The following is a 27,658-nucleotide window of genomic DNA, read 5'->3' on the forward strand; positions in this document are numbered from 1 at the left end:
TGCTGTTTGTTGGTTTTGTTTTGCTTTACAGTGTCTGTTAGTAGCTTCCAGTGTTAAAAGTTTGTTCTGGTAGGGTAGCTTGTCGTTCCACCTCCGTCAATAGTCTCTAACAGGAGCAAGTTCTGGTATGAGATTAACAGTTATATTTTTATACAATCTACCGACAAGTATTTTAGGAGTATATTTTAAATTGTTCAACCCATCAATATACTGACGTTCTCTGGAATACCTCAGAAGTTTATATCTGCAGAGGGAGTTGGAAGAAGAAAACACGAGAAAGGTTTGCAAGAAATAATTCAATTGATGTTAGACATGATACTGTAAACAGTCGTTTCATTTTGAAACACACTTTAAATTCTGAAACTACCTCTCAGCCCTTTGAAATTACCAAATTACCTACCTAAGCAAGCCACTTTCTGCTTTTTAATACGCTTAGATTTAATGTCCACATATACAAGTTAACATTAAGACTAAATAACAAAGAAGACATTTAACGTGTATGCTTTTTATGGTCCCAAACTAAACTGATTTTTAAAGAACATTTAATTTCTTCACGTTCTTTTCCTATAAAACTCGACTATAGAGCTCGGAGAAGATCTAGGAACCTTCACTGTTCATCATTATACATTTAAATGTCTGAATTGTTTCTCATTTCATTCTTGAGGCTCCTGTCTCAGACCTGTGTCTCAGACAAGAAATCAATCAATCCTTGAGGAGTTTTCAAGCCTGTTTCCATGCAGGAGCCACTTTCCCTAGCTGTACTGCTTCCTTCTGCAAAATATCCAAATTAACCAACTAATGGAGCCCTGCCAGCACTAATGCCCGAACTATTAAGGAACAATAACATTCTGCACCAAAGATTATGATGAGAATATCTTCTGACACACCAACTCAGTCTCTCTCATGGTTAAACAAGAAATACCTGAGCACCGAACTTCATGTGTTTGAGAAAACACAAAGTTTAGCACTAAAGAGGAAATAACACTGATAAGCACTGACTGCTTAGTTGTAGGTGTGTAAGAAATCATTTTACATCCTCAGCTCTAGTATTTGAACGGTTCCCTGGTTTTCTTACCGTCCTAAAAACTGGACTTCACCCCTGTGATGATGAGGAATGGATTTGTACTTCCCTAAATCCCCCTCTGGTCTGGTTACATTGAATCCAGCATAGTGAACCCTGCAGGGTAACACAGAAACAGTTGAAAAGTATTAAAAAGATGGTTTTACTAGTTACAGCTAAAGTGAAAAACATGCATCAAAGCTTATAAGCCAGGTCTTTGCGTTCACTGACATTCTCTCCCTAAAAAACCCTAAACACTCCTCACCCAACAACCAAAAAATCTGGCAAAACCAATGAAGCGTGAAATAATAATAATAATTTCATGTTTAGTATTTCCTGCTTCGCTCTTAAAAAGCACAACAGCATAAAAATACGAAAATAGTACGAAAAAAAGAATGAAAACACACACAACTCTCCCTTTAAAACACCTCTCTCTGTATAAACTCATGCAGACGCTTTGTCTCCAGCTCAACTGGAATATTTTACACTTGTTTACCGTGAGCAGGTAGAATACAGTGAGACTGTTGTCCGTGGTCCAATTTGTGAGTACCAATGCAGTCACAAACTAACCTACCTCTCAAATACTGCTCCTAAGGTACGAAAGAGACTTAAACTCACGCTTACTCTACAAGTCTGTGGGGTGGCATTCAGTAACGCTCAGCAGCAAGAGAGAGGTAAATTAGAATCAAAAAGCAACGCACAGACTAGAAGGAATGAGACTAAATATGCTTAACGCTGTCACCTGTTGTAATATCTGTTATTTGTTAGAAGACTTCTCTCTTCAAAGGCTGTTAACTGTCCCCAGGCCAAGAGAAAAGAACATCAATATTTATTCCCTCAAACATGAACTCTTTAGAAATGTTGGAATTTGTTCATTTAAAAACAAATCAAATAAAGGTAACAACTGACAAAAAACCAACTCCCTAATTGCTCTCAAAGGGGGGATACCACAGGACAAGGAGAAAGACATAAGCACTGACTGCTCACCTGTTCCAAAGATCATCGTCTTCTCCACCCCATCCCCAAAAGGCATTTGGAAACCCATTGATCTTCTTGAACTGTTCCACTGTCAGGCCACTCACACCGCCAAAGAACTCGTTGTAGGGAAGACTGAAACCAAAAGACAAATCCTGAATTATCAGCTGAACTCAGATGGGGAGCCCTCTCTTTGAACACTACCTTTCAAAAAAAGCCAAGAACCCCAAACTAAGGGGCATGAACAGACCCTGAACGTGTTTCACGAAGGGAAACTGGTTCACAAATCGCTGCCGCTAAGTCACACATACGGAAGTTGAACAAAATCCGGCAGTGCTGTCCGATTTGCAGAAAAGGTGCTCAAGCTGTAGCTGAAATTAGTATCACCACATGAAACAAAAGTCCATCACTTATTTCAGATGGCTTATTTAGACCCATAGCTGAAGAGTTAAGTGAAGCCCTCAAACTGTTTTATCTTGACACTATTCCACTGAAAAAACCTCTCTTTAGTCAACTGAAAAAATTACAAACTAGTAATGCTTCAATTCAGTCATTTTGAACCATAACTGTGTTCTACAGAACTGTTAAAACTTGAGAGGAACAGTTTCACAGCACGTGTTCAACCACAGTGAAATACACCCTTATCTAAAAAACAATTTCCCAGTTTTCAGAAGCTAAACTTCTGACTCAAAAGGATCTATAGGCTTTTTTGTCAGTAAGCACACAGTAATTACTAAGATATTATTAAGTAATAAGCAGTTGGCCAACACGAACAGCCACTATAGCTATATAAGAGCATACTAAAGCTCAGACAATATGATTTCCAGTTTTCAAAACACTTTGTCAATCTAAAAAAAAAAAAAAAAAAAAAAAAAATTTACGTTTCTATATTTACTTCCATCAATACCGACTTAACCCAGAACTGCTACAGAAAAGGTGTTCCTCTCTCAGAAACAGCACACAATTTCATCAAATAAAAGTAATAAAACATATTTCTCAGGAGATGCTCCCAAATCTGGAACCTTCAAGGAGTTAGGACTAACTACAAAAAAATTTACCATTGCTTAGGGCACAATTGCCACACTGAAGGACAAATAACTCCAGAATGCAAGGGGAAAGAAAAAGAAATACACAGTCACGTAATTTCTGATCTCTGTGGAAACACAGGATTCAACCAAATCTTAACAGCTCTCGGGGAAGGTTGTTACTATATATCCCTTTCAACATCGAACTGAAATAACAGGTGTTCTAAAAACGAAAAACCCCACAACAAAATCCCAAACACCTCCCCCCAAAAGACAACCAACAAAACCCACCAACAACCCAAAACCAACCCACCAACCACAGTTAAAAACAACAGGGGTATGGCAGTTTCTGGAACTGTTTGAGGTTTCTATTCATATGTATGCACTGTGTGTGGTACCCGTGCTCTTTTTTGTATATATAGATAAAAATATATTTATTTTTATAGTTTATAATACGTATTTATATCTACTTTTATCTATTTCAGAAACATATATTAGTAAATATCTGTATCTAGTCATTTTATACATTTTATAAATTATATATATAAAGTATTTTATAAATACACATAAAGATAGATGAAATCTCTTACACATTTATGTGTTCATTTATATATTTTTAAATACCTACGAAATATTTAAAGGTTTGACGGCTAATTGGCTGACAACCTGAAGTCCAAACACGGAGTTATGTTTTCAGCGCATTACTTGTGATCTGTCAGGTTGACCAGGTTCTCTAGTTGATCAGCTTCACAAATAAAACCTCAGGATGGCAAATACGTACGATGGAGCAAGCAATAAGCTACAGCTTTGTGTGAAGAGTGCAGTGAGACAGCAGAGTGTTCAAAAGCAGGTGAAACATCCTTAGTGTAAAGTGGCAGAAGGAGAGGAGGTAACAAAACTGCAGGACCCACTACATTCAAAGGTCAACAGAGACTGAACACAAGACACGAAATGGTCTAGCAGTCAGAACATCTTCTGTTCAAAAAGCAGCACAAAGAATAAACAATACATTTACAAGAAAATTAAGGAAGACATTTTTCCCCGCGGTATTTTGCTGCAGATTTCCTGCTTATCTTTGTTAACAGCCACTGCAAAGGCCTCTGTAGCCAGATATATTTCTAATAAGCAAGGTAAGCTTTTCCCCCTTGACTAACATCGCCATATTTTCACCTGATTGCAACAAGTTCAACCCTGAAAATTATAAATAATATCATCAAATTAGCAACACATCAAATGTATGCACTAAACTTAAATCTTCCTTTTAATAACTAGATACTTATTGACGTAAGTAGCACGGCAGGAGGCTGTTTTATTGGTTTCACTCTACTGTCACAAACTTCATACACGCTTTAAGAAAGTTTCTGGGTCTCTAAGAAACAGTGTGAATTAAGCTAATTACTTACATGTACATGTACTTATCCAGCTTTGCTGCAAAATGGCGTGGCATTTCTCCACATCCATAATAATTCCGGTCATTTTCAGGTAAGTGATCCACATCATGAAATATTATGCAGTCCCAGGCAGCATCCTTCATAGCCTCTTTGAAGCCAACGTTAAAGAGCATTGCACGATTAAAAGGTTGTGTACCTGTCTTCAACCAGAAGACAAAGGAGACGTTGTAATGAATCAAGGAGAGACAAAATTTCAACACTCTGAGAAATGCCTCCTCTACCACACAAACCAAAAGCACTGACCAAGATGCCTCTTATTTCTCTAGCTCAGCAGAGCTCCGCTTAGCACCAACAGAATCAACTGTACTTCATCAGGATCTAAAAAGTCTAGATGTTCTCCCCTCTTGCACCAAACTTAACAGCACTAGAACTTATAGCACTAGTAACTGTGACGTATCAAAACGTGGGTGGTTTGGATTAATCCAGCATGACGTTATGAGCTAAAGAAGCACCGATGCAAACCAAGTGAGAACCATTACGTTCTGTTTCTTGTTAAAACAGACAACTAGAGTAGAACGGAGTATTTCAGTTGGAAGGGACCTACAAAGATCATCCAGTCCACCTGCCTGACCACTCCAGGGTTGACCAAAAGTTGAAGCTTGTTATTAAGGACATTGTCCAAATGCCTCAAATGCTGACAGCCTTGGGACATCAACCACCTCTCCAGGAAGCCTCTTCCAGGGTTTGACCACCCTCTTGGTAAAGAAATGCTTCCTGATGTCCAGTCTGAACCTCCTCTGGCGCAGCTCTGGACCATTTCCACGTGTCCTGTCACTGGATCCCAGTGAGAAGAGCTCAGCACCTCCCTCCCCACGTCTCCTTCTCGGGAAGCTGCGGAGAGCAGTGAGGTCACCCCTCAGCCCCCTTTTCTCCAAACTGGACAAACCCAGAGTCCTCAGCCGCTCCTCACAGGACATTCCTTCAAGCCCTTTCACCAGCTTTGCTGCTTTCCTCTGAACCATTCAAGGACCTTCACATCCTTCTTGAACCGCAGGCCCCAGGACCGCGCTCAGCACTCAAGGGGAGGCCGCACCAACGCCTCGGGACAACGACAGCGGGATCATCACCTCTTTTGGCCGGCTGGTCATGCCGTGTTTGGTGCTCCCCAGGATGGGGGCTGCCCTCTTGGCTGCCAGGGCCCACTGCTGGCTCCTGCTGAGCCTGCTGTCAACCAGCACCCCCCGGGCCCTTTCTGCAGGGCTGCTCTCCCGCCGCTCCTCTCTCCTTTCACACTTGTGCCAAGCTTTACTCCACCCTGGATGCAGAATCTGGCATTTTGATTTGTTAAATCTCATCCCATTAATCATAGCCCAACGCTCCAACCTATCCACACCCCTCTGCAAGGCATCCCTTGCCTCAATGGAGTCAACACCACCTCCCAGTTTGGGATCATCAGCAAACTTGCTGCATCCAGGTCGCTCATAAATGTCTCGAACAGAACTGGCCCTAGAATCGAGCCCTGAGGAACACCACTGGTGACCGGTCACCCGCCAGATGTGGCCCCATTTTTTTTGTCCTTGAAAACTTACAAAGAGGCCACGTTGTCACCTATATACCAGCCCATATTTGAACAAAAGCAACATGTATCTGGCCACTGCTTAAACTGGGCCGTGGAGCCGAACTTTCCTTCTTCATTCAAAGGATTAGAACAGAGGAGTAACAAATTTTAAACTCTTGATTCATCCAAATCTTGGCAAGAATATCAAATTCCCTTTAGTAAGGAATGCTGAAGACTCACTTTCCAAGCAAATGTTGTTACCTGTTCAACAACATAGAAGGCAAATTCCAGCCGCTGCTTCTGCAACATAGGTATCAGATGACGGAAAAAGATTGGAAGATGCTCATGGCGGTTCCGAAAAGGAATAAGGATCGCCACCTTCAAAAAATTATATATATATTAAGCTATTATACTAGCATTTTAAAATGTTAACGTTTCAATACAGATCAAGCTTACGTAGGTTTTCCAACTTTCACACTTAAATTGGCTCAGTGTTTTACACTTTCATTCCTGCTAGGGAAGTGTGTTGGAATTTTGCTCAAACAATTAAAAAAAGAAAAAAAAAAAAAAAATCGAGTGAAATATAAGTAAGATTTTCCTTTTATGTTCACTTGCTTCTAATTATACTTTAAGCAACATACACACAGGACAAGTTTGCATCCACATGATAAAATGTTTAGTAACAACAGTTAATGAACCTTTAGAAGTTACTGACAATCTATTTCAAGTTTTTCTGCAAGCTTTAGTCTCTTCTTGAGCACAGATAGCATAACACATACACAGTAACATACTACATATTATATACAATATGTAGCAGTAAAAGACTGACTGCAATGGAAGCTACTCTTATACACCAACAGGAAAAAACCAAAATGACAGAAAAGCAGCATCTCACCTTCCACCGTGGCTTACAGTCTTTTGGTTTCCAGTGTCCTCCTGGTTTAATGTCTAAATCTTTTGAAAACAGTTGCTGAATTTCATCAAAACTAATTTCACTCATATTGACATCAATAAGGCCTCCTAAACAGAGGGGAAAAAAAAAAATATTTATTAATTTCAATTAAGACAACAGATCTAACGCTAACAGGTATATCATAGACAAATAGCATCAGAAATTTGTTATACTACCTACAGATAAGAAAGAAATAATTTATACTGACCTCTTAATATTCAGTTTTTACAGAATGAATTTCAGTATTTCCCAATATAAACATTCCTTCAGTAAATCCTACGAGCAAAATACTCATTTCAAAGGACACAGAACATACAAAGTAACTTGAATTCTGACTCTATTCTAGAAAAATCATCTTTCAAGTACCACTGTCAACAATTCCACATCATCTGCACCACTGAGCTGATATTCAAATTCTGGGTGTCTTCCTACCTGCACTTCCACGAAAAAAGAAAACGCATCATCACTGCACTCAAACTTTCTCAGTTTTAAGGATAATTGAAGCTAATTACACGCATTTCATGTGCAGCCTTCACCCACTAATTCACCACTGTCTGCATCAAGCAGCTGGATTTGAGAATTCCCACTGATAGCACTAACTAGCCCAACAGGAAAAGCATTCGCTACTGAGGAGAGTGGAATTCACTAAGACAGTGAATTAAGACCACAATATGGTAGCAAAAAAATCAAGTTAGTACTTATTGTGAGGAAATATTTACGCTTAGATGACTGTTAAAAGTTGACAGACACTAGCTTATGCATGTGTATAAATTTCAAAACTGGAAATAAAGATTCATAGCAAATAGCCCCAAAAGCAGCAGTAGAAGGAATCAAGCAAATCTGGGGAGAACATTAGTGTAACAGTCATTAACCAGGAGTTCAAGTTGTTCTTCAGCAACTACTACGCTGGATCATACAATAAAAATCTTGCAATAACTATCTGAGAGCCACCATAAAATATTCTACTTATTTTTGTCTAAAAATTTAAGCCTTTTGGTAAGGGTTGGAATTCTAAAGTCAACGAAAGAAATCACTCCCCTTTTCTCCCCTGTGCTCATACCCAAAAGATCACTGCATGTTGTAACACTGAACTGACTACCTAGCTAGATCTTTCGGAAAGATCGAAATTTTTGGAGCATACCAGGAATAACTGTTGCTTTCAGAAGAAAGCAGAAGACGCTGCAAGAGCTAGTTTGGGTTTGGATATGATTAAATGTAGAACTACTTGGAAATACAGATGGTAACTTTAAAAAAGGAGAATGATAGGAAAAAAAGGATCAGGAACAGCACAAGATGATCTTTTAAGCGCAGATTTAAACAAATCCACATTTATTTATTTATTTTAGAAGAGAAAGGAAACTTGGTAGTTGCCTAAAAAAAGACTGCATAAATATACACCAGGACAAGTTAATCTTACAGAGCTTTAAATAAAAATATTTTTTTAAAAAAAACAGCTGATGATCATTATAGTTGTATCTGAAACTCTTCGATAACCTGAAAAAGAAATCTTACAGAAAGTAGAAACAAGGGCAATCAACAGAAGACCAGTTTATACAGTAGAAACACGCACAAACTAAATTTTAAAAAAATAAATAAATCACCAAATCAATTTCAACTACCAAGAGGCAGAGAAGCAACAAGAGCCTTCCAGTTTATTTATAGAACCTAATGGGAAAATAAAGATAAATAAAAGTCAATTACTATACCAGAAAAGGAAGCAAACAACACATGACGCAAAGGACTCAGGTGCCTTAGACTCCTGAGAAAAGCTGAGAGGCGATTAAGATGCCCACAGACTTTAAATTAAAAAAAAAAATAAAAAAAAATAGAAAGAATGGTAAAACAGTATTTACATGAGGCAGGTGCTTCTGACTTGATGGGACATGACAAAATTCCCTCCGGACCGTTTAAAATGCAGCTATAGTAACCCCTGAAATATCGGTACTGCCAAAAGTACAGAGCAGATGGGCCAGGAGAGATCAGCAGCATTTCCCTGTCCCTGGTGTGGGGCAGGAGAAGCAGCTCAGTAAATACCTGGCTTAGCATTCACCCCTTCACACTGCACAAAACACGTTTATAGAGCCCACAAAAAAGGAAGCCGAGGAAGCAGAAAGCATTTTGAAGAACTGAATCAGAAAATAAAGTAATTTCAACAAATCAGATACATACTGAAATCAATAGAGTGAAATTCAAAAAAAAACCAAACACCAACAAAAGGATGGGTGGTTGAAGGAGAAATGAAGCACACACTCACAAAACAGGACATACCTGCCTATGCTGCCGTGCACAGAAAGATATTTTGATGGTTTATAATGGATTGCCTATTAATACGGGACAATAAACTGTAATGCAACTGCACAAAAATGGCAAAACTCATTCTGGAATACATTAACCACTGTTATTTAGAAGACAAGGTAATTACTAGTTTGTTTTGTAGCCAGGGTTTTAGCCAGATACAATGCCTCAAAAGGAAATCCAACTGGAGAAAGTCTACAGCACAAAAATCAAGAATGACAAGAGCTTTAGAAACCGTGCAGCGTAGAAAGGCTGAAAGGACTGGTTTAGCTACAAAGGAAGAGAGTGACAAAACGACAACTCTTTTCCAAGACTGAATAATTCGGTACACAGACGGTAAACTTTTTTTCCATGCATCAAGAAGGGCAAGGAGAAATATGACCAACTTGCAGGAGGGGGGAGGAAAAAAATAAAAGAAAGAAGTGAATGCAGGGTGAGAATCAGGAAAAGCTTAACTACTGAGTCGATGGAATACTAGAATACACTGCTTCTGGAGACAGTAGAACTTCCTCCACTGATTGCTTTTATGATTTTTTTTTTTAAAATACAAAACAGATTTTTCTAATATCTCTTTTAAATGGTTCAGGTGCATTCAACCCCAGCATACTGAGGTGATCAAGCTAGAAGATCTGGACATTTCTTACGTCTCACTAAGAGCCAGTTCTTAGACCAACCATGAAATGATCCGGGCAGATTGCTTAAAAATTCTTGATGTGGGGGGTTTGTTTCATACAACTGAAAAAAACTGATCTGCTTTCCACTTACCTCTCAAGTCAGTATTAAAATTACGCTGACTAAAGACTCTTTTGTACTGAGAAGTGTCTTGCTTACGAACCAGCGCTCAGCCAGGGGGGTATAACCTGAAAGACTGCGTCACACACAAAAGGCACTGGTTGATCCTTTTTTAAGAGCATATGAACTCGGGACAAAACATGATTTTACCACATCCCTTTCACGATACAAATTTGGCAGGTTGATGTAAAGAAGAGCAGTTTACTTCTGCAGTAACCGTAGGCTATTAAGCAGGTCAAAATATACGTGATTCAAGCAGATTTTTTTCCCCTGGCTATCTCAGGACCACCGACAACATTCCATTGCATTAAACAATCTTCAGAGAAGAATTATTTAGATTAAATACAGAGATTGTGATTAAAAAGGTAGACATGAAAACCAAAGGGCAAGACATACATCCCTCTGATGAACAGTAACTCACCCAGCGAATTATTTCCTATTAAAATTATGATTTCCCTATTAAATTAAGCAGGACAGAATAAGCACAAAGATGGCAAAGAGAGCAGCAGTAAGGAGACCTATAGACAAACTCTGGTAGAGTTACCTATAGCCAACGAGGTTCACAGCAAGGGCGGCAGAGCAGAACGCAGCCCTACTCTGGCCACTCTAAATACCCATCAGGGCGACCAAGTCCCCACCAGGGACTGCAGGCAACGTGCTGTAAGCAGGCTGACCTACTAAGGGGCCTTGGTACCTTCTGACTTGCCCCATCCCTCCACCCCTGGGCAGCAGACCATACCCAAGCAGCACAGGCAGCAGAAGTCAATACAGTTTTGAACCAACTAATCTGGCAGAATTCAGCCGCCAGATCCCTGGAGAGGTTCATTAAAAATACTAATTTATATGCATTTTTCAGTCAGCATCAGCATCATTCTTGCTCCTCTGATTATCCAGAGTTGACTTTTTTTTTAACTTTTTATTTTTAACTATGTATTTCCCAAAGTAGTTAAAACATGTGCTATTGGAATAATTTAGTTTTATCTATTTACAATGTGGTATTATAGAAAAAAACATCCACACGATTTTGAAAGTCAAACCCTATTTCTGGAGGGAAAGAGGTTGAAATAAGGATATTATCACACCATGGCTAATTGCTACTTAGCTTAAGACAGTTTTCTACATGATTTAATTCATAAGCAACAGCAACTGATTTGCACTTTCGGCTCTGTCTCTGTATATGTACAGTGTAAGAGACAAAGTTTAGAATTTGAAAGCGTTGAAGAGAAACACAGATAACAAGCACTGTTACTGTACTCTCCACCGGATAAACTTCCCTATCGAGATTAAAAAATAAGTTACAATGGAATCCAGATTAGCCTAATAAAACCCACTGTTTTCCTTTGAAGAAAAAATGATCAACATTTCAGTTCGGCTGTGAGCAACACTGTTCGGCATGATATGGACCTGAACTGCTGTATTAAATATTTAATTACTTGCTCACGTTGAATGACAGCCTACAGCTTAAGTCAGCCGTTAGCCTAGAAGACAAGAGGTTAGAATTTTGGAAGGCACCACAAATACCTTCAGAAACTATTTCAAATTTTCTCTCTCACAAATTAGTAGTTTACTCATTTGATTTTAAATACAGCAAGTAAAATAAACACGTTAGCATAACAGATACTGCCAAATACTAATAAACAGTCACTTGTTTACACTTATTTACAGAGAGCTGTTGATTCTTCTTCTCTAGTTGGTACATTCTGACACCAAATGAGACATTTCAATTTAACAAATTAGCTTTGAGATCTATACTAATGCTACTATTAGCTCTTCACTCAAAAATACTAAGCCTGTCTACAAAACATTTACCAGAACTGAAGTAATTCCACGGATTACTGACTAAAGTTATGATTTCTTCCAAACGCAGAGCGCAAATAAACTACTTAATCATCCCTTGCTTCCTACGGCAACTGATAATGTAACAACAATTCCTACCACAGAGAAAAGAGCTGAAAACTCAATAGTGGTTTCTAAGAAGGAACTCTGTTATAGCCAAAGCACTGCAATTTTATAAAGGTTAAATATAAGAACTACCTGATAGCAAGCGATCAGTGGTGAAGGTCGAGGTAAAGCAGTCACCATCAGGAGTGATTTGCCTCTTTCTTTTTAATTATCAGAACTGGTTTCCTACCTAACACTTCTGGCTCCGTAAGGATTTCTTTCTCTACAAGCTGGAGGAGAGCAAGCAGTGCCCAGAATTCTGTCTGAATCTGAACAACGGCAAGTTTGCCGGAAAGGGGAAATCACATGAAAATGTACAGTTCTAAACAAGATTTTTAAAGATTATTCCCTAACAAAGCTACACTTTGTCTACAGAAAGAAGATAAAAAAAAGTCATGCTAACAGCCTTTCAGCCACTTTATTAAACCAGGCTAAGGACCCTGAATTACATCGAGGAACTCTTGCAATCTGAGTTTCTGTAACTGCTTTAACTGTGCAACACCTGCTTACAAGACCTCCTACGCTGTGATGCTGCTCCCTAGGACAGCTGTGATACCACAGGTCTTAGAAAAACCCAGAAAACCGAAACAGGAACGGTGCCAAAGTACTCAGCTCAGTTTCTTATTTCTGCACGATGCTCCCCTGCGACTAAACACTTTCAAACAAAATAATGAGAAGCTTAGATTCTAGGGTTAAAGACAAATAAAGCTAGGGTTACCTAACCGAGCTCTGTTTAATAACCTGGGATCTTAAACACCTGGGTTCGAAAGTTTAAATTTAAAATTGCCTGAGGATGAGAATTTTTCACTTGTTATGTAAGCACTGCTTCCTCATGACGACAGGGCTTTAGCACTTTCTTACCTCCATCACATCTCACTTCACTACACCATCTCGTTCTGTTTCTTGTATATTGAGGTAACTGTGATTAGCTGATGAAGATCGGAGAACTAGTTTCTGACTCACGAATCTTTGTATTCGTAACACCACTTCCAAAAAGGAAATTTTTAACTATTCCTCAAAATATGCAACCCTGAATGGGTACTTTTTATAAAGTTAAAGTATTTCTACACATTAATAAAAACATTTAATTTGTATAAAGTAAAATGATTCGTAAATAAAATCATAATATTCATTACTTTCTGCTATATACTTACAATTATATTTTATATTAAAATAATTGTATTTTGGTTTAAGTACAATCCAATTTACCAGACAAACATTAAGGTCAGTTTAAAACTTACGCATGTAAGGCAGCTTCTCTGGACAAGCCTGGTAAGGGGAGTAAGTGAAGTTTTCTGGAAGATACATTGTTGTTTGAGCAACACAGTCACTAGAATTGTTTCCTTCTGGATAATCTTCAAAAGAGGAATTGAATTTTGTAAAAACCTATGTTATCCACTGAATTTACAACATATCATCATGCAGGTGAAAGCATTAACTTGGTAAGCAACAAATTCCTAGCAGCATGATTAAAAAAAACCCTCAACATTTTACTGCACTAAAAGAGCAGTAATTAAACTAAGATATCTTTGTTCCATCTATGACAAACATTTCCTACTAAAGTGAACTGATAAAGAGTAACTATTTGGGCTTCGCTCCAGTTAGAGAAGTAGGACTTGTGTCTAGGTTTTCATAATCAAGCTATGCCATTAAGGTTTGGCTAGGTTTTTTTCCTTCATAAAATGCTTTAAAAAATGAAATTAAATAAGAAATATTCTTACCTGTGCCGTTCAGTGTAGTATTTTTGTTAGTGTACAATCTGATCATGTGTCCTATTGTTTTTACATTTTCTCTCAACATTATACCACGAGCTTGCACCATAAAGAGATACGTGTTTGCTGATAAAACAAAAAGCAATTGAGAATTTGAATTAAAACAAGGTATTTCCAAGTTATTCTAACATCCGTTTCTGATGTGTTCAGTATTTGTTACTACGTCTGAATCCATGACTAGTGACTATTAATCCTTTGAGACAAAGATCCACAAAGAGTGAAACCTAACAGCAGCAAAACAAAAGAATAAAATGGATTCATATTCACAGGTCTAGACAAACCCCCAAAATTATCAATTGTCCATACACACTTTATATGACATTTTCACTTCTCTAACTTACAAAAAGCACCTGATAGTGTCAAGAAACAATTGAATTCATCAATGAAAAGGTTTCCATATGCAGACACATCCCTATATCCATCTACATATAGAAATATAGGACAAAAAAAAGTCTGGAAAATCTTTTAATCTCATAGAACAGTCCCCCTTTTTACTCATTAGCGAACACAACTTTCAGTCAAATGTACTGCTGCTCACTCACCCGCAACAGCTGCTTCGTTACACAACTGCTACAAACCATTGCCAACCTCAAAGCATTAATGTCTGATAATTATATGGGAAATATTTAATATAGGCATCAAGGGTGTGTAAATCAACATTCTGAGTAATTAAGCAACTCGCTAATAACAACAGCATGAAATACTTCTCTGTCTCAGCCCCAAATCTGATCTCAAGATAATTCTTTGTCCTAAACAGAAGAAAGTAAGTTGGAAAAGAAGCTGCACTTCTGTCTGAGTATGCAAATACCTATCCAGGGCTCACAGAGCTCAAAAATCAATGCAAAGGGAAGGACAAATTCCCTTTGCAGAACAGTTTTTACTCTGGGTAGCAAAGAGGATCAGCGGGATTATCTGTCACTTCACCTATGTTAAGCACCCGCTTGTCTGGCAGATTTTTGGCTCGCTGTAACTAGTAACCAACCTAACCAAAAAAAAATGCTTTGAGACTGTGGAAGAAAGAACTAAACACACCAGAAAAACAACAGATTAATCTTAACCTGTCCTAAAGGGATCAGAGAAAGTTAGAAAATTATCTCAGGAACCCCACTTCAGCAGATGACCCGGCAGTACCATGACACAAATAACTCCAGATCGGTTGGTATCTCCTTACAGCCGAACACAAAGAGACCAGAGCTACAGAGAACTGTTGATGATGGACTGGGGCATTTCCAGAGGAAAATACAGTGACTGAATCCACCACGGTAGCAAACAATACTACCGACACCCACAGAGATAGAAATACCAACATCATCTTTTCAGGAATATTATTTGCAAACCTTACAATAATGTTTTTGTTTTAAAAAGAATGAATGGAGGGGCTCTCCCTGCTTTCAAAGAACTCCTTATTAAAACAAGGTATATTATCACTTAAAAGAGAGGCTCTGAACACGTCAAGTGCTACGCATGGCGCACAATTCTCAAACTCTTGGCCACGGTGACCAACTGTTTCAGTTAACCAGAGTTTACACGTGTGTGGAAGTTACTCAGCTGTTAGCATCCTGAAGTTGTCTCAACACACCCCCCCAGCCACCAAGACAGAAACAAAACCAACAAACCTACAACCTTGACGTGATGACAGAGGTAGGAGATGGAACAAGAACGATTCTTACTGAGATTCAAGACAACTGGATCCAAGACAACAGATAACGCTCAGATTTCCTCACAGAAAACTTGCACAAAAACGTCTCAAAATTTTAACCCGATTCACTGTAAAGTGGCACTTTGGGGTTCCAATTATTTTCTCACAGTTGTAGTTTTCCATTCAAATTCTGGGGGTTTTTAGGGTGTCTTAAACATTTCAGGGAATCTGTACCATTCTTGAGTTCATATATGAAGTTACCTACTCAAGAAACCTTTTCCTTTAGGAATTAACATAAAAGTCATTTGATCTGTTCCTCCAAGAACAATCACCCACGTTCAAACAAACAGTTTCAAAATTCAAGGCTTCCCTGAAAGCAAAACTAAGTGGAAATGTGCCTTTCAAATAGGACAAAATTTTCCTAATTAACAGAGAATGACTGACTTTAAACTTTAACATATTTCAATTTGATATCCTCCCTTCTCTGTTCCTCATGTATTACTGTACAGCTCTTCAGTATCTTCTTATTCCAACACTAAAATGAAGTTCTTTCCAAATATAAATCAGTAAATACTGATTTCAACAATAACCTCTGTAAGATTGTGCTATGTTGTCCTTTTTAATGTGATATCAAAAGCCAAAGTCACTTGAGTTTTTAACACTGCAGAACAGCAGGTTTATAGAAACATAACCTTAATTCACACCTACCAGGCGTGGTGGGTTGACCTGGCTGGCAGGTAAGCTCCCACCCCGTTGCTTGCTCACTCCCCTACAGTGGGATGGGGGAAAGAATCAGAAGGGCAGAAGTGATGAAAAACAAAACCAAAAAAAAACCCAACCAGACTCACCAACAGGAGACAAACGCCCTGCCAGTGCCCAAGCAGCAGCTACTTTGGGGGGAAAAAACCCCACCAGTTTTGTTGCTGAGCGTGACATGCCTTGTTATGGAATATCTCTTTGGTCTCACAGGTCAGCTGTGCCAGCTGTGTCCCCTCCCAACCTCTTGCCCACCCCCAGCCTAATCACTGTGGGGACAGAGTGGGAAACAGAAAAGCCCCGACGCTGTGTGAGCACTGTGCAGCACCAGCCAAAACGTTCAGTTTGTCAACACTGTGCAGGTCTCTCAAACCCAAGGCACGTACGCCCAGACCTCTTTCTGATAGCCCATAAGTCACCTCATTAGCTGCTGGTTGTTTCTTTGTCATCACCACCACCACAAGCCCCTACCCTCAAACTTCTTCAGAATGACACCACCTTTCTTAACGGGAGAGGGATCAGTGCTTTTTCTTCTATGTACGTGTCCACCCGCCTTGGGAATTTCTTTCTGGCTGCTACCAATTCACATCGATCGCAAACTCTTCAGCTGTCAGACAGAGGTATGTCACTCACTACACACAGTGACGGGAATTATGGTCACTGAGCAGCCAGCATTGCTCCTGGTACGGCCAAGACGAAAGGTCTGCCCCAGAAGTCACCGCAGGGAATATCAGTAAAACCTACTCAAACACGTTATTGTTGCAGTCTCAGGACTGATACAGTACAGAACTGAGACTAAGACCTTCAAACAAGTCCACAAGAAAGTGGAAAAACTTTACTGTAGTGCAGATAATGCAGACATAAACCTTGCTAAAACAGACTTTCTGCAAAAGCTTCTGCATCTCCCCTTTGTTGAAGCCCAACTTCCTTCTTCTGACAAAACGGACAAAAATTAGAATAAATACACCAGACCTTTGTGAGAGCTAGGGAAGGCAGTTCTCTCAAAAGCAGGCATCATGAAAAGACAGAATTAAAAAACCAGCCAAAGTCTGCTGCCACCTTGGCCTAAGTATTCGAGAGCTGCTCTGGCTAACATGAAGATCTAGCCTTGCCATGTTTCCATCAAGCTACTCTTGTAGTCTCCCCCAATCCAACACCTCCTCTTCCTGGCTGGTCTGCTTGTCAACTCACCGTCCAGCTCTACCCAAATACAGAAACACAATGAAACATCTTCCTTTCCGTGCAGTCTCTCTCCCCGCTGCCTGGGTCTCCAGCGCAATCATAGTTACAAGGAGCACAGACCTGATCCCTCTATTCCACTGTCGTTCAACAGCTGCTTAGGAAGCAGCAGATGCTTGAGTAGCCAATTAATTACTTCAGAAGCTAAAAGCATCAGGCAAAACCCAAAGATATTCATTTAGTCCTAAAAATAAACCTCATCTACTGGCACAGGTTTGTCGGCAAAGACCTGTGAAAAACAGCACAGTTCACATGTCACATCACCCAGCCACGACAGCACCAAAGCACTCAAGGTAATCCACAGCGGCCAGAAGCGCAACAGAGAAACACATCTCTTCTGCCAGCGTGGTGAGGGAAGACAACTGCCAGCAGAACTCTGTCAGGGCTGGAGTTCGATGAGGATTCCGCAGCAATCCTCTTTTTCAGCTGTCACCGGTACTTTAACACCAGTCATCTTCCTGGGCTTAGCACTGGTTTCCACAAACCTTACCCATGCTGCCACAGCTACGACCCTTAACGTGCTGGGGTGCCCCTCAAGTGCCTGTGTACTGACGTACGCAGCACGGGGAACAACCACGATGACTTAGAGACCTGCGGGCAGTTCCAGGGCTACAGTCTTACCAGCCTCACAGAGACGTGGTGGGATGACTCCCAGGACTGGAGGGCTGCCGTCTTCAGGGACACGCTGCAGAGGGCCCAGCAAAGGGCCATGAAGAAGGCAAAGGGATTGAGGCATCTCTTCTACGAGGAAAGGCTGAGACAGCTGGGACTATTCAACCTGGAGAAGAGAAGGCTCGGGGGGATCACATCCATTTACGTGAAGGGTGGGTGTATATGGATGTATGAAGGGAGGGTGCAAAGAAGACAGAGCCAGGCTCTTTTCGGTGGTGCCCAGTGACGGGCAAAAACTGAAACACAGGAGAGTTTCTCCTTCTGAACATCAGGAAACACTTTGTCACTGCGAGGGTGACCGAGCACTGGCACAGGTTGCCCGTGGAGGTTGTGGAGTCTCTGTCCTCGGAGATACTACAAAGCCGTCTGGACACAGTCCTGGGCAACTGGCTCCAGGTGGCCCTGCTTGAGGAGGGGGGTTGGAGCAGATGACCTCCATAGGTCCTGTCCAATGTCAACTATTCTGTGATTTTCTTCCACTATTGTCTTTCTGCGTTTGTACCAACCGTCACTCCTGTCACACTGCAACGCACGCACAAACCAGGGAGGCAAAATTTCACATTTAACAAAAAAAACCCACCACCTAACAGCGTAACCACCTAGAACTAGTTTTATTCACATTCTCCTTATTTCACTGCACATGGTCCACAGTAAGCAAGAAACAGCACTTCTGATTCAAGAAACATACAGAACCCAGACTGTCACGCCGTTTACAAGGTAAGCAAATCGGAAGTGCAGCGCAGGATATAAACCAACACATCCATACAGGACACCTTGGAATAAATACTATACTCGATGTTCCACCTAAAGCAACCGCAGTGTGAGCATGAGCTCCTACCCAATTCACACGGAATTTTCACTAGCATTTGATCCCGATCTGAATTGGCAATCATGGACACACAGCCAAACGTCAGTCATCAAAAGTCCTGGTTTTAGGGCATTATTTAAAACTCATTCTGACAAGGCACATTAGGGCGTTAAAGGGATCATCCTGTATTTCAGAGATGTTAAAAATATCAGACGGATCATATTTTTGTCTCCAGTTTTTGTAGCTCACTAGTTATTAATAGGTTTATGTGTTAGACTGAAAACAAGACCCTCGGGGCAGGAATGCATTAATTCTTAAAATACACAAATATCTGTTAAAATGGCTCAATGTTTTACATCAGGTAGCTTCCTGTCATTTAAAAATTCACCCGAGGACTATTTAGACCTTTTTTAAAGAGAAAGGTCTCATTCAGAGATCACTCTCCATTAGGGAATCAAGCTTCTTCCAGCAGCACACCAAAAAATTAAAGCACTTCTCACAAACTGCGTTAGTTTATCATCCCTTAGCTTCACAGGAAAAGCACAAAACTCAGTTTTATATCAAAATGTAGCAATTTATCATGCTGTACACACACACCAAAGCAAAGCCAAAACAATGTGCCATGCACTTAGAAGTAATCGATGTAGTAAAGCATACGCCAGATCAACTGAAGTTAAAGCTGGGTCAATAACTAACATTCTAGGAACAGTAGGGAGTTAGAACTGTGATTATTTTAACAAGACAGTCAGAAAAGCATTAATTAGATTACAAGCTATGATTTCTTAAATGACAAAGAAGAAAAGATGAACAGAATTGAAGACCACAATTTTAATTTAAAAATGCAGCTTTTATCATACCAAAAAACCCAAACCAAACCCGAAAACAAACACACAAAAAAGCCTTATCTCAGAACACTTGCAAAGCAATTAGCAAAACAGGTTAGCACTCCCCATACTTAAAAAGTGAGATAATGCTCATCAGAGCAGCTGTAGCCACATTATGCATTGATTTTCTGGGGGTGGGGGGTACCGAAAAGCTCAGGCAGGAGATACTTCATAGAGAATCCAGGGACACTGCAAAACTCAAACGCAATAAACACAGCTTTACAGAAAACAGGTCTTGCCAAATGACCGCTGCCCCTGAAGGTCCTCATCCGCGACCCCTGTTTTCACAGGGCTTCTGAAAAGCACATTGAACACGTCCCATAAAACCTGCCAGGGATTCGAATGGGTTAACAGAAAGTCCTCCACTAGTAATTGCAAATGGGGAATCATCTCACAGGAACATTTCTAGAACAAGTCCCACGTGGATCTCTTCTCATCTCAAGGTTATGTGATATTATTCTCAGCAATACTGGAGTTATAAATACTCTATTGGCAGAGTTCATGCATGGTAAATTAACACAAAAGTGTTAAAGATTAAATTCTACAAACTAATCCAAATATACAGTAAGTAGAGCTCAGCTGAAGATTGTTTCTCATCACAGTCACGATTCCAGGAGCCAGGAATATTTTCCACAACTACAAGATTGTGACTTCAGTCCAGATTCATTGAACAACTCCGCAGCGAAGGGCGATACCCAAAGTAACCTAAGACTGCTGTAAAGTGGTTCCTATTCACAGAACGAAATTTACAGCAAGCAGAGACAAATCCTATAGGAAGTGTTCCACTTCCATACGATTTTATTTATTTTTACAGATTTATTGTTGATCAGAAGTTGTTTTCAAAATACATGCAACAACCAGAAAAGAAGCAAAAAATTGTATGCCTTGAAACTCATTTTCGACTTGATCTGTTGATGAATATTTAATATCAATTTTGCACTATCTGTAATTTAGCAATCCAATCCTATTTCACAGGGATGGTGAGACTGCATTTAAGCCTGCATCTGTATACCTCCTTGTAAGGAAAATGTCTTAGAAAGATACAGACCACCCCAATCTACTGAAAATACCAAAAACTACTGACGCTTCTGGAAGCTAATAGGGATCATTCATATGGTGCAGATGGATGAATCTGTATCAGCTGCACCAGAGAGGCTTCAGCATTGTTTTTAGTGGTGTGTTTTTTCAATGCTCCAGGACAAGCTCTGTGTACTCAGTGCCACAAAAGGCATGCCGAACGGATGAGTCCTCCGAGGAATTGAATAAATGTCAGTTCACTGTTTACTGGAACCAGTAAAAGAGGAAATGTCATTGATCAAGTCTCCATTTATGGGCGAAGAAAAAAAAACTTAAATCAAAATTTCTTTCTCAAGCAATACTTTTAAGCATGATAAATGATACCACGTTCAGTACAATTTCTAACACATTCGATACTACTCTGTCCTCCAGTCTCAGGCTATCAGGTGACTCTATAGCAAGTCAGAACTAATTCAACAGCCAATTCTGAAACGGCAGAGATTCAAAAACTGGCATCGCTGTCATCACCCACAACACAACTACATACATTTATTTTGTTTTTTTTCATCCACACAAGGCAGATTCAATCAGGAAAGTAAATATTTTTCCTTGAATTTCTACTATTTTAGCAAAATTTCAACTCCAACGTCAAAATACATCATTAAATTTCATTAAGAGATTTGTTCAGTGAAGACTGTTCCAGGCAGGCTGACTTTGGACATCAACAATTAAATTGTTTTATAATGACATTTTAAGCCTAAGCTTTGCCAATTCTTCCAGAATTTTGTTTTAATGAGTTTAGTTATTGAGAAAAATAGAAAACTGTAGTATCTGTAAATGGAATGTTCCAAGTATCATCAAGAATTAAATAAAAAAAGATACATACTCAATAAGCGAAGGTAAAGAAGGACAACTGCAAATTTAAGAAAGTGAACTGACCATCGGGGATACTTTGCAAAAAAGCCTCTTTTTTAACTGAAAGTTCCGAACCCAATCTCTGCATTGCATTCACAAGAATCCAGCACTGGATGCCACACAATGCACAATCCTTGCATGCTCCCCATAATCCCTGCATAATTTGGATACGAAAGATTGCCCAAAACAGGCTAAGAGCTGTGGAAAAGCAAGCAGAGATGGCCACTTGTAGAAACAGCCTTATAACGAAAAGCCAGTGTGGAAGCTATCTGTCACCACAGACCAATGTGGAAACGGTTACAGCTCTGGCCATGTCAGTAAAACACCACAGCTCAAATAAATGCTTCCAGGGCATACAGTGCCTTCCTCCTCAATAGATGAGAACACCACATTCAAATAACTGGCTGGCTTAAGTGAAAACTCATTTCACATGAGGTCTCCTAATCACTTTGTCCTTGTGAAGTGAGCTGTACACCATAACTGCCTGTATTTTTTTCCCTTTTCTGCCTAAGAGCAACACCACAAGAAGAATACTCCATGAAATCTTATGCAGGCAGTTCCCTGACTAACTGAATATACCTAAGGGCTTCAGGAAAACTGTCAGATAAAGATGCAAAACAACTGATTCAGAAAAAAATATGCATGTTTAGTCAAAGCTTATCTGCTGGTAAAAGTGAAAGACAGTCATGAATGACTGAACTGCAATAATTTATTCAGCATCAGGTGCTAGGAATGACTGTGCTGGGCCAACATCATGGAAAAATCTTTGCACCTCCCAGAATAAGGCAGAAAACTTACCCACAAAACTGCCTGAGTTCATGAGCTCAAGCCATTAGTCAGAATGCCAAGGAACTTTTGATACTGGAAATCAGTGATCAAGCAGAAGAATGCGTAACCCTCATACTCCTCTTTGCACAAGAAAAGAAGGGAAGACCTTAAAACCGACTAAATGTTTTCTGTCGAAGGGTTTGGTTGTAATTTGTGGAACTGAAGTGAAAAACCTGCAAGGCGAGCAAGACCACTGCAGCTCACGAAATCACTCCTGCCTCCAAACGAAGCATTTAATAACGGGTGAGCCTTAATAAAGGAATACAGCCAAAAATAGCTCCCAAACAACAACCAGGTCTGTAGTACAGGCATTCCCTGCAGAAATTACGAAACAACGGGACAGACAAGTTTCATTCACTCAAGAAACTTGTAAGAGACCCATGAGAACAATTCTCTAGAAAGGAGTAAAAGGTGATAGCAGAAAAAAAAAACAAAACCCAACAAACAAACCTGTGAACATCTACCACATCCTGCAAAAGCCATCAGTCTGTTATCAGAGGATACTTCCAGTCAAACACAGCCAACAGGATGCTGCCCTGCATCAGCAACACCATTACCAGCAGATCAATAGAAACAACTACTCTCTATCCAGCAGCTTGTGAAACTGTGTTTGGGGTACTGTGTCCAGTTTGGGGATCCCAGTAAGAGACAGACATCAGGCTACCAGAGCAAGGCCCAGAGGAACGCTTCCAAGATGGGGCATAAAGTAATAGGATACTGTTTGTAGGGTTTGTTCAGACTTAAGTAGGAAAGCTAAGGGGAGGATGAATTCTTTTGCTGTCTTCAGCTATGTAGTACAAGTGCATAGAGAAGACGAAATCGAACACTTGGAGATAGACAGAGAAGAGACACACGGCCATGCAAACAAGTCCATGCAAAGTAGGTGCAAGATGGGAAATTACAATGACATATTACAGCTTTCTCACAGTTGCCAGACACCGGAACAGGTTTCCCAGAGAGACTGCAGAATCTCCATCCCTGGAGTTACTCAAAACTCAACCGGACATGGCCCTGAGCAATCCGATCTAGAAGGATCTGCTTTCAGCTGGAGGTTGGATCAGGTAACTTCCAGAGGTCCCTGCCAGTCTAAATTTTTCTATGACCATACAGCAAGTCTTCAGAAATACCACAACTGCGACAGAAGCCAGGAACACAGAATATCAGCCCAGAGGCTGGGCCCATCACTAGGGGCTCAGCACCTGGAAGCACTGGCAACCATTCACCTTGCTGAGAGTATTTTCAGCTCTTTCCCCCATTCCTGTGCAAGTTCAAAAAGGAGTGAACACACCGTTTCCTATTAGGAAAACTATTTCTAGTAACAGAATAAGAAATAGCCTGATACCAAATTGTGAGCTAAAACCAATGGAGATGCTTCCAAGTTCCACCCAGCCTGCCCAGCTGCCCTTTGGTTGGGATTGCCGGAGTACTAAAGTTTCAAGAAAAGAAGCAGAAGACAGAGAACAGTAACTGTTTTTTAGCTCCTCAATCTCATTCCACCGTTCAGGATTTCTAGTTGCCGATGTCAAAGACAGACTGCATCTCCCCCGATCACCGCACTGTCCCATGACCAGTTCTTCTGGGAACTACAAAGGTCACCACGTCCAAGCTGGCCGAGTCAGACTGCGGTCGGCTACAACGCTGGCAGCTCCGCGGTACTCCTCCACGCTACCTGGTAAAGGTTCTCTGCTGAGTCAGACGGAAAGGAATAACCTAGATATGAGTAAGAGATCATTTTCTGAGATCAGTTATGTTGTCCAACGCGGTTTCAGTTATGATGCTGACAGAGAATGGGAAAAGCAAGGAAAAATAATTCTCTGGCAACACTCAGATTGGCTCGGCAGTGAAACAAGATCAGCAAACGCTCTCTTGGTCACCATTGCCTTGCCACTTTGTCCTATTCTCCTCAGCTTTGGATCCTTTCCATGATGTAAATTCAAACCTAAACACGTGTTCCGAATCGCTGTCAGCACCAGACATCGACTATTCAAGTCCCTTTTATCAGTGCTGTTATCTACAACACTGAAAAAGAACATATTGGTATATTCCTGCTCTCAGCGGGCTTCTCCAGTCCCTAACTGCAGTGTACACAGATATTTGTAACTTCCAGTGAAGTTTCAGAATCACAGGCCACCTTCACTGACTAATTCAAAACCAGCAGCTCCCAGTGCCAAGGGCTTACTCGTGCAGACATCTCCTGTCTTTGATAAGCTATGAACTGCTTGCTAGGAGGGGTTTCCACTCCCTTAGCCCATAATTTTCAAATTTTCACTCTGCTTTGACATCTCAGGAAGCCATTCTGCTACATAACCCACTTATTTTTTCCCCTCCCACCTTCCAGTACACTGCCGCTCCATAAAACATTTGGGAGTCCAACTTCTCCCTCTCTTCTCAGTTCCTCTGACCATCAGGAAGAGAAACCAGCCAGGGAGCAGCTCCAGTTCCCTACAACACAATTAGAACTTTCCTACTCTGTGCCTTGTAGCTTCTTGAGGAAGAAAGCGTTCTGATGAACCAAAATATCTTCACTCAAACATATCTGTACACAGGAACCGTGACAGATCCTAACCATTTATGGCTTAACTGCAGAATATATTTCATGAAAAGCTGCTGCTAACAGGTACTCCATAAGCAATCTTAAAGCCCCCCTCCTCTCCACACAGTCACCTTTGACTTAGATACCCCTATTTTGTCACACTCGGTGGAAAGGAGAGCAAGCTCACCGAAATACTCTATTCTATTCTATCGCAATATGCAAATGGCACGAGCATACAGCATCGGATTATCAGATGAATCATCTGCCTATAAACTTGGGGGGGGGGGGTGAGGTGTTAGTGGGGTTTTTTCAAATCTTCCATTCTTACAACTAACATTTTCCCCAAGAACGCTGCCAGCATGCCTGGTGGTTTTAAGATACTATTTGACCTTCTCTCCATTCTAAACAGTAACATTTCCAGCAGCAAATTCCTGGGAAATCAGCATCACATCTGCAAGATGACAGGCTGAGATTACCAGTGTAAAACTTTCCTATTGCCCTTTCCTTTACCATTTTCTATGTTCCCTCCCCCAGTAAAACCAGCACAGCATGGCGGCATTTCAAACTGGATCCAAGACATGCCACAAAGAATAATTCCAATGTTGTGGGGTTTTGCTTTGTTTAATCTGGATGAGTTCACAACAGCATACAGAGCGAGGGCAGCACGCCATTGATCAGGAGCCAGAAAGAGCCGTAATCTCACCAACTCCTGTAACTACCGAAGGGTTTGTACCATTAAACCACAGCCCGAAATCGCTAACTGCGCTACAGGCGGCTGAGAGAGCAAGAGAGACCAGTCTGGGTACGATTTTTTTTCCTTAAGGTTGATCAGACCCAAACCACCTACCCCAGGAATACTTTTGGTCCAGACTGTTGATTTCATTTCACTGCTGCTACAAAGGGAACTGAACAGACATGTAAACCCCAAGAGCTGAGCAGCAAGATGATGGCGGGAAAGAAAAGTCTCATCACTACAGGCTCTGATTCTAACAAGGTATACGCCGTGTTTAGTAAGAAGGGGATGTACTTCTACGAAGATACTCATTGAAGAAGGAATGTTTAAATAACAAAGTAGAACTCCAGCTGCATATATTATGTACGACGTTAATAACGATATGGAAACTGCACTTTGTTTTCTAAATCATACACCAACCGCTTGTAACTAAAGTCTGCTCTGACACTGCACTGGTGTCTCACAGAACCACGATGTTTAAATGGACCCCAGCAGCGTCATTCTCTCACAAGACTAAATTACAGCCCTTTCAGCGGGGAAACACTGACAGACAAGGAACTCAAGAACTCCAACCCCTGACACATCATCCCGTAATATTTTTTTATATTTATTTGAACTGTAATCACAATTGACAGGCATGCCGATATCGTATGAAGTGCTCTAAGTATGGGAGTAGTAACTGCACCCTGAAAGGCTTTACAAGCCAGAGAGAAGACTGTGAACAAGAGGAAGCCAAACCGCAGAGACACCAGTCAGCAGGGAAACCATTCCTGCAGACACAGTGGTCAAATCAATGTGGACATGTAGTAATAACTGCCACGAGGAATTTTAAGCACTGAGGACGAAGAGCAAGATGGTTTTACAGCTATTTAGGTACCTGATGAGGAAGGAGTAGTGTGGGAGAAAGTGTTAACGTTAACCTGAAAGAAGAAAAAAAAAAAAAGGAAAACGCTGCCAACAGACACCCAGCACAGTGAAACACCACAGGCACCATACAGGACACCGTTGCCTGAGCTCAGGGGTCAGGCTCACCAGTTCTGAAAGGATCATCCAGTGAGAAAAAGCCTGATGGTCTCCCAGAAACAGCAGAAAAGCAAACTTGGGAAAACCGCACATTTTTTTGTCTGACTCAGACTTACACAGTTATTTTACGTAGCTTTTCTTAAATAAATGATTGGTTTCCCCTCTGAAGTTGTTCCTTCAGAGGTGGAAGTTAAACTACAACCCGTGAAGAGCGATCCCACCAACAGAAGTAAACAGAAAATATTCCAATTGGTTCTCAATTGCTGTTCACACGTGCTTTATTATTAACGCAGCTACTAATGAATTAAGAGACGAACGCACTCGGGTGACTCCAGCGGGCAGTTGTGCCGTTCTTTCCCGGTTTCTACCGTTAATTTATAACACGATGACACGGTGAGCTGCTTTTTTTTGCCTCCCTTCTCCGGCCTGGGAAGCAAGAACAGCACTTACCTACCTCGCGATGGCAGATGAATCTTCTAGAGCATCAGAAACCAACAGAACAAAGATGCGACATTAACGCACGTTACCGCCGCCCCGACCCCCCCATGGCGAGGGGGGGGGGGGGGGGCCTCGCCTTTCGACCCCCCCAGACGCCCGTCCCGTCCCGGTGCCCGCCGTGAGAGGCCGGGGCGCACGGCTGCCCCCCCCCCCCCCCCCGGCCCGTTGGGCCGCGGATCCCACTCCCCGCCCTCACCCACCCACCCACCCCGAAGCAGGGGGCGGCTCCCGACTCACCGATCCCGGGGGCCACATAGATGAAGTAGAGGCAGGAGGAAGAGAAGGAGAAAAAAAAGATGAAGGCGAGCATGGAGCGATTGGAGACCCGCAGCACCTTCCGCAGCAGTGGCAT

The 27,658-nt window shown here is 41.0% G+C and overlaps 1 protein-coding gene across 1 annotated transcript; it reads right to left on the reverse strand.

Moving 5' to 3' along the window:
- Positions 1 to 96: 96 nt before the first annotated feature.
- On the reverse strand, positions 97 to 27,658 carry B4GALT6 (beta-1,4-galactosyltransferase 6). The gene is made up of 9 exons (XM_086472631.1): positions 27,544 to 27,658; positions 13,711 to 13,827; positions 13,231 to 13,344; positions 6,905 to 7,029; positions 6,271 to 6,387; positions 4,464 to 4,651; positions 2,048 to 2,170; positions 1,076 to 1,177; positions 97 to 244 (listed from the first exon to the last, which is right to left on the reverse strand). Exons 1-9 carry the CDS (start codon positions 27,656 to 27,658, stop codon positions 97 to 99), a joined length of 1,149 nt encoding a protein of 382 aa, XP_086328757.1.

Source organism: Leptosomus discolor, chromosome 13 (assembly GCF_034619465.1).
Source record: "Leptosomus discolor isolate bLepDis1 chromosome 13, bLepDis1.hap2, whole genome shotgun sequence".
Taxonomy (NCBI): domain Eukaryota; kingdom Metazoa; phylum Chordata; class Aves; order Leptosomiformes; family Leptosomidae; genus Leptosomus; species Leptosomus discolor.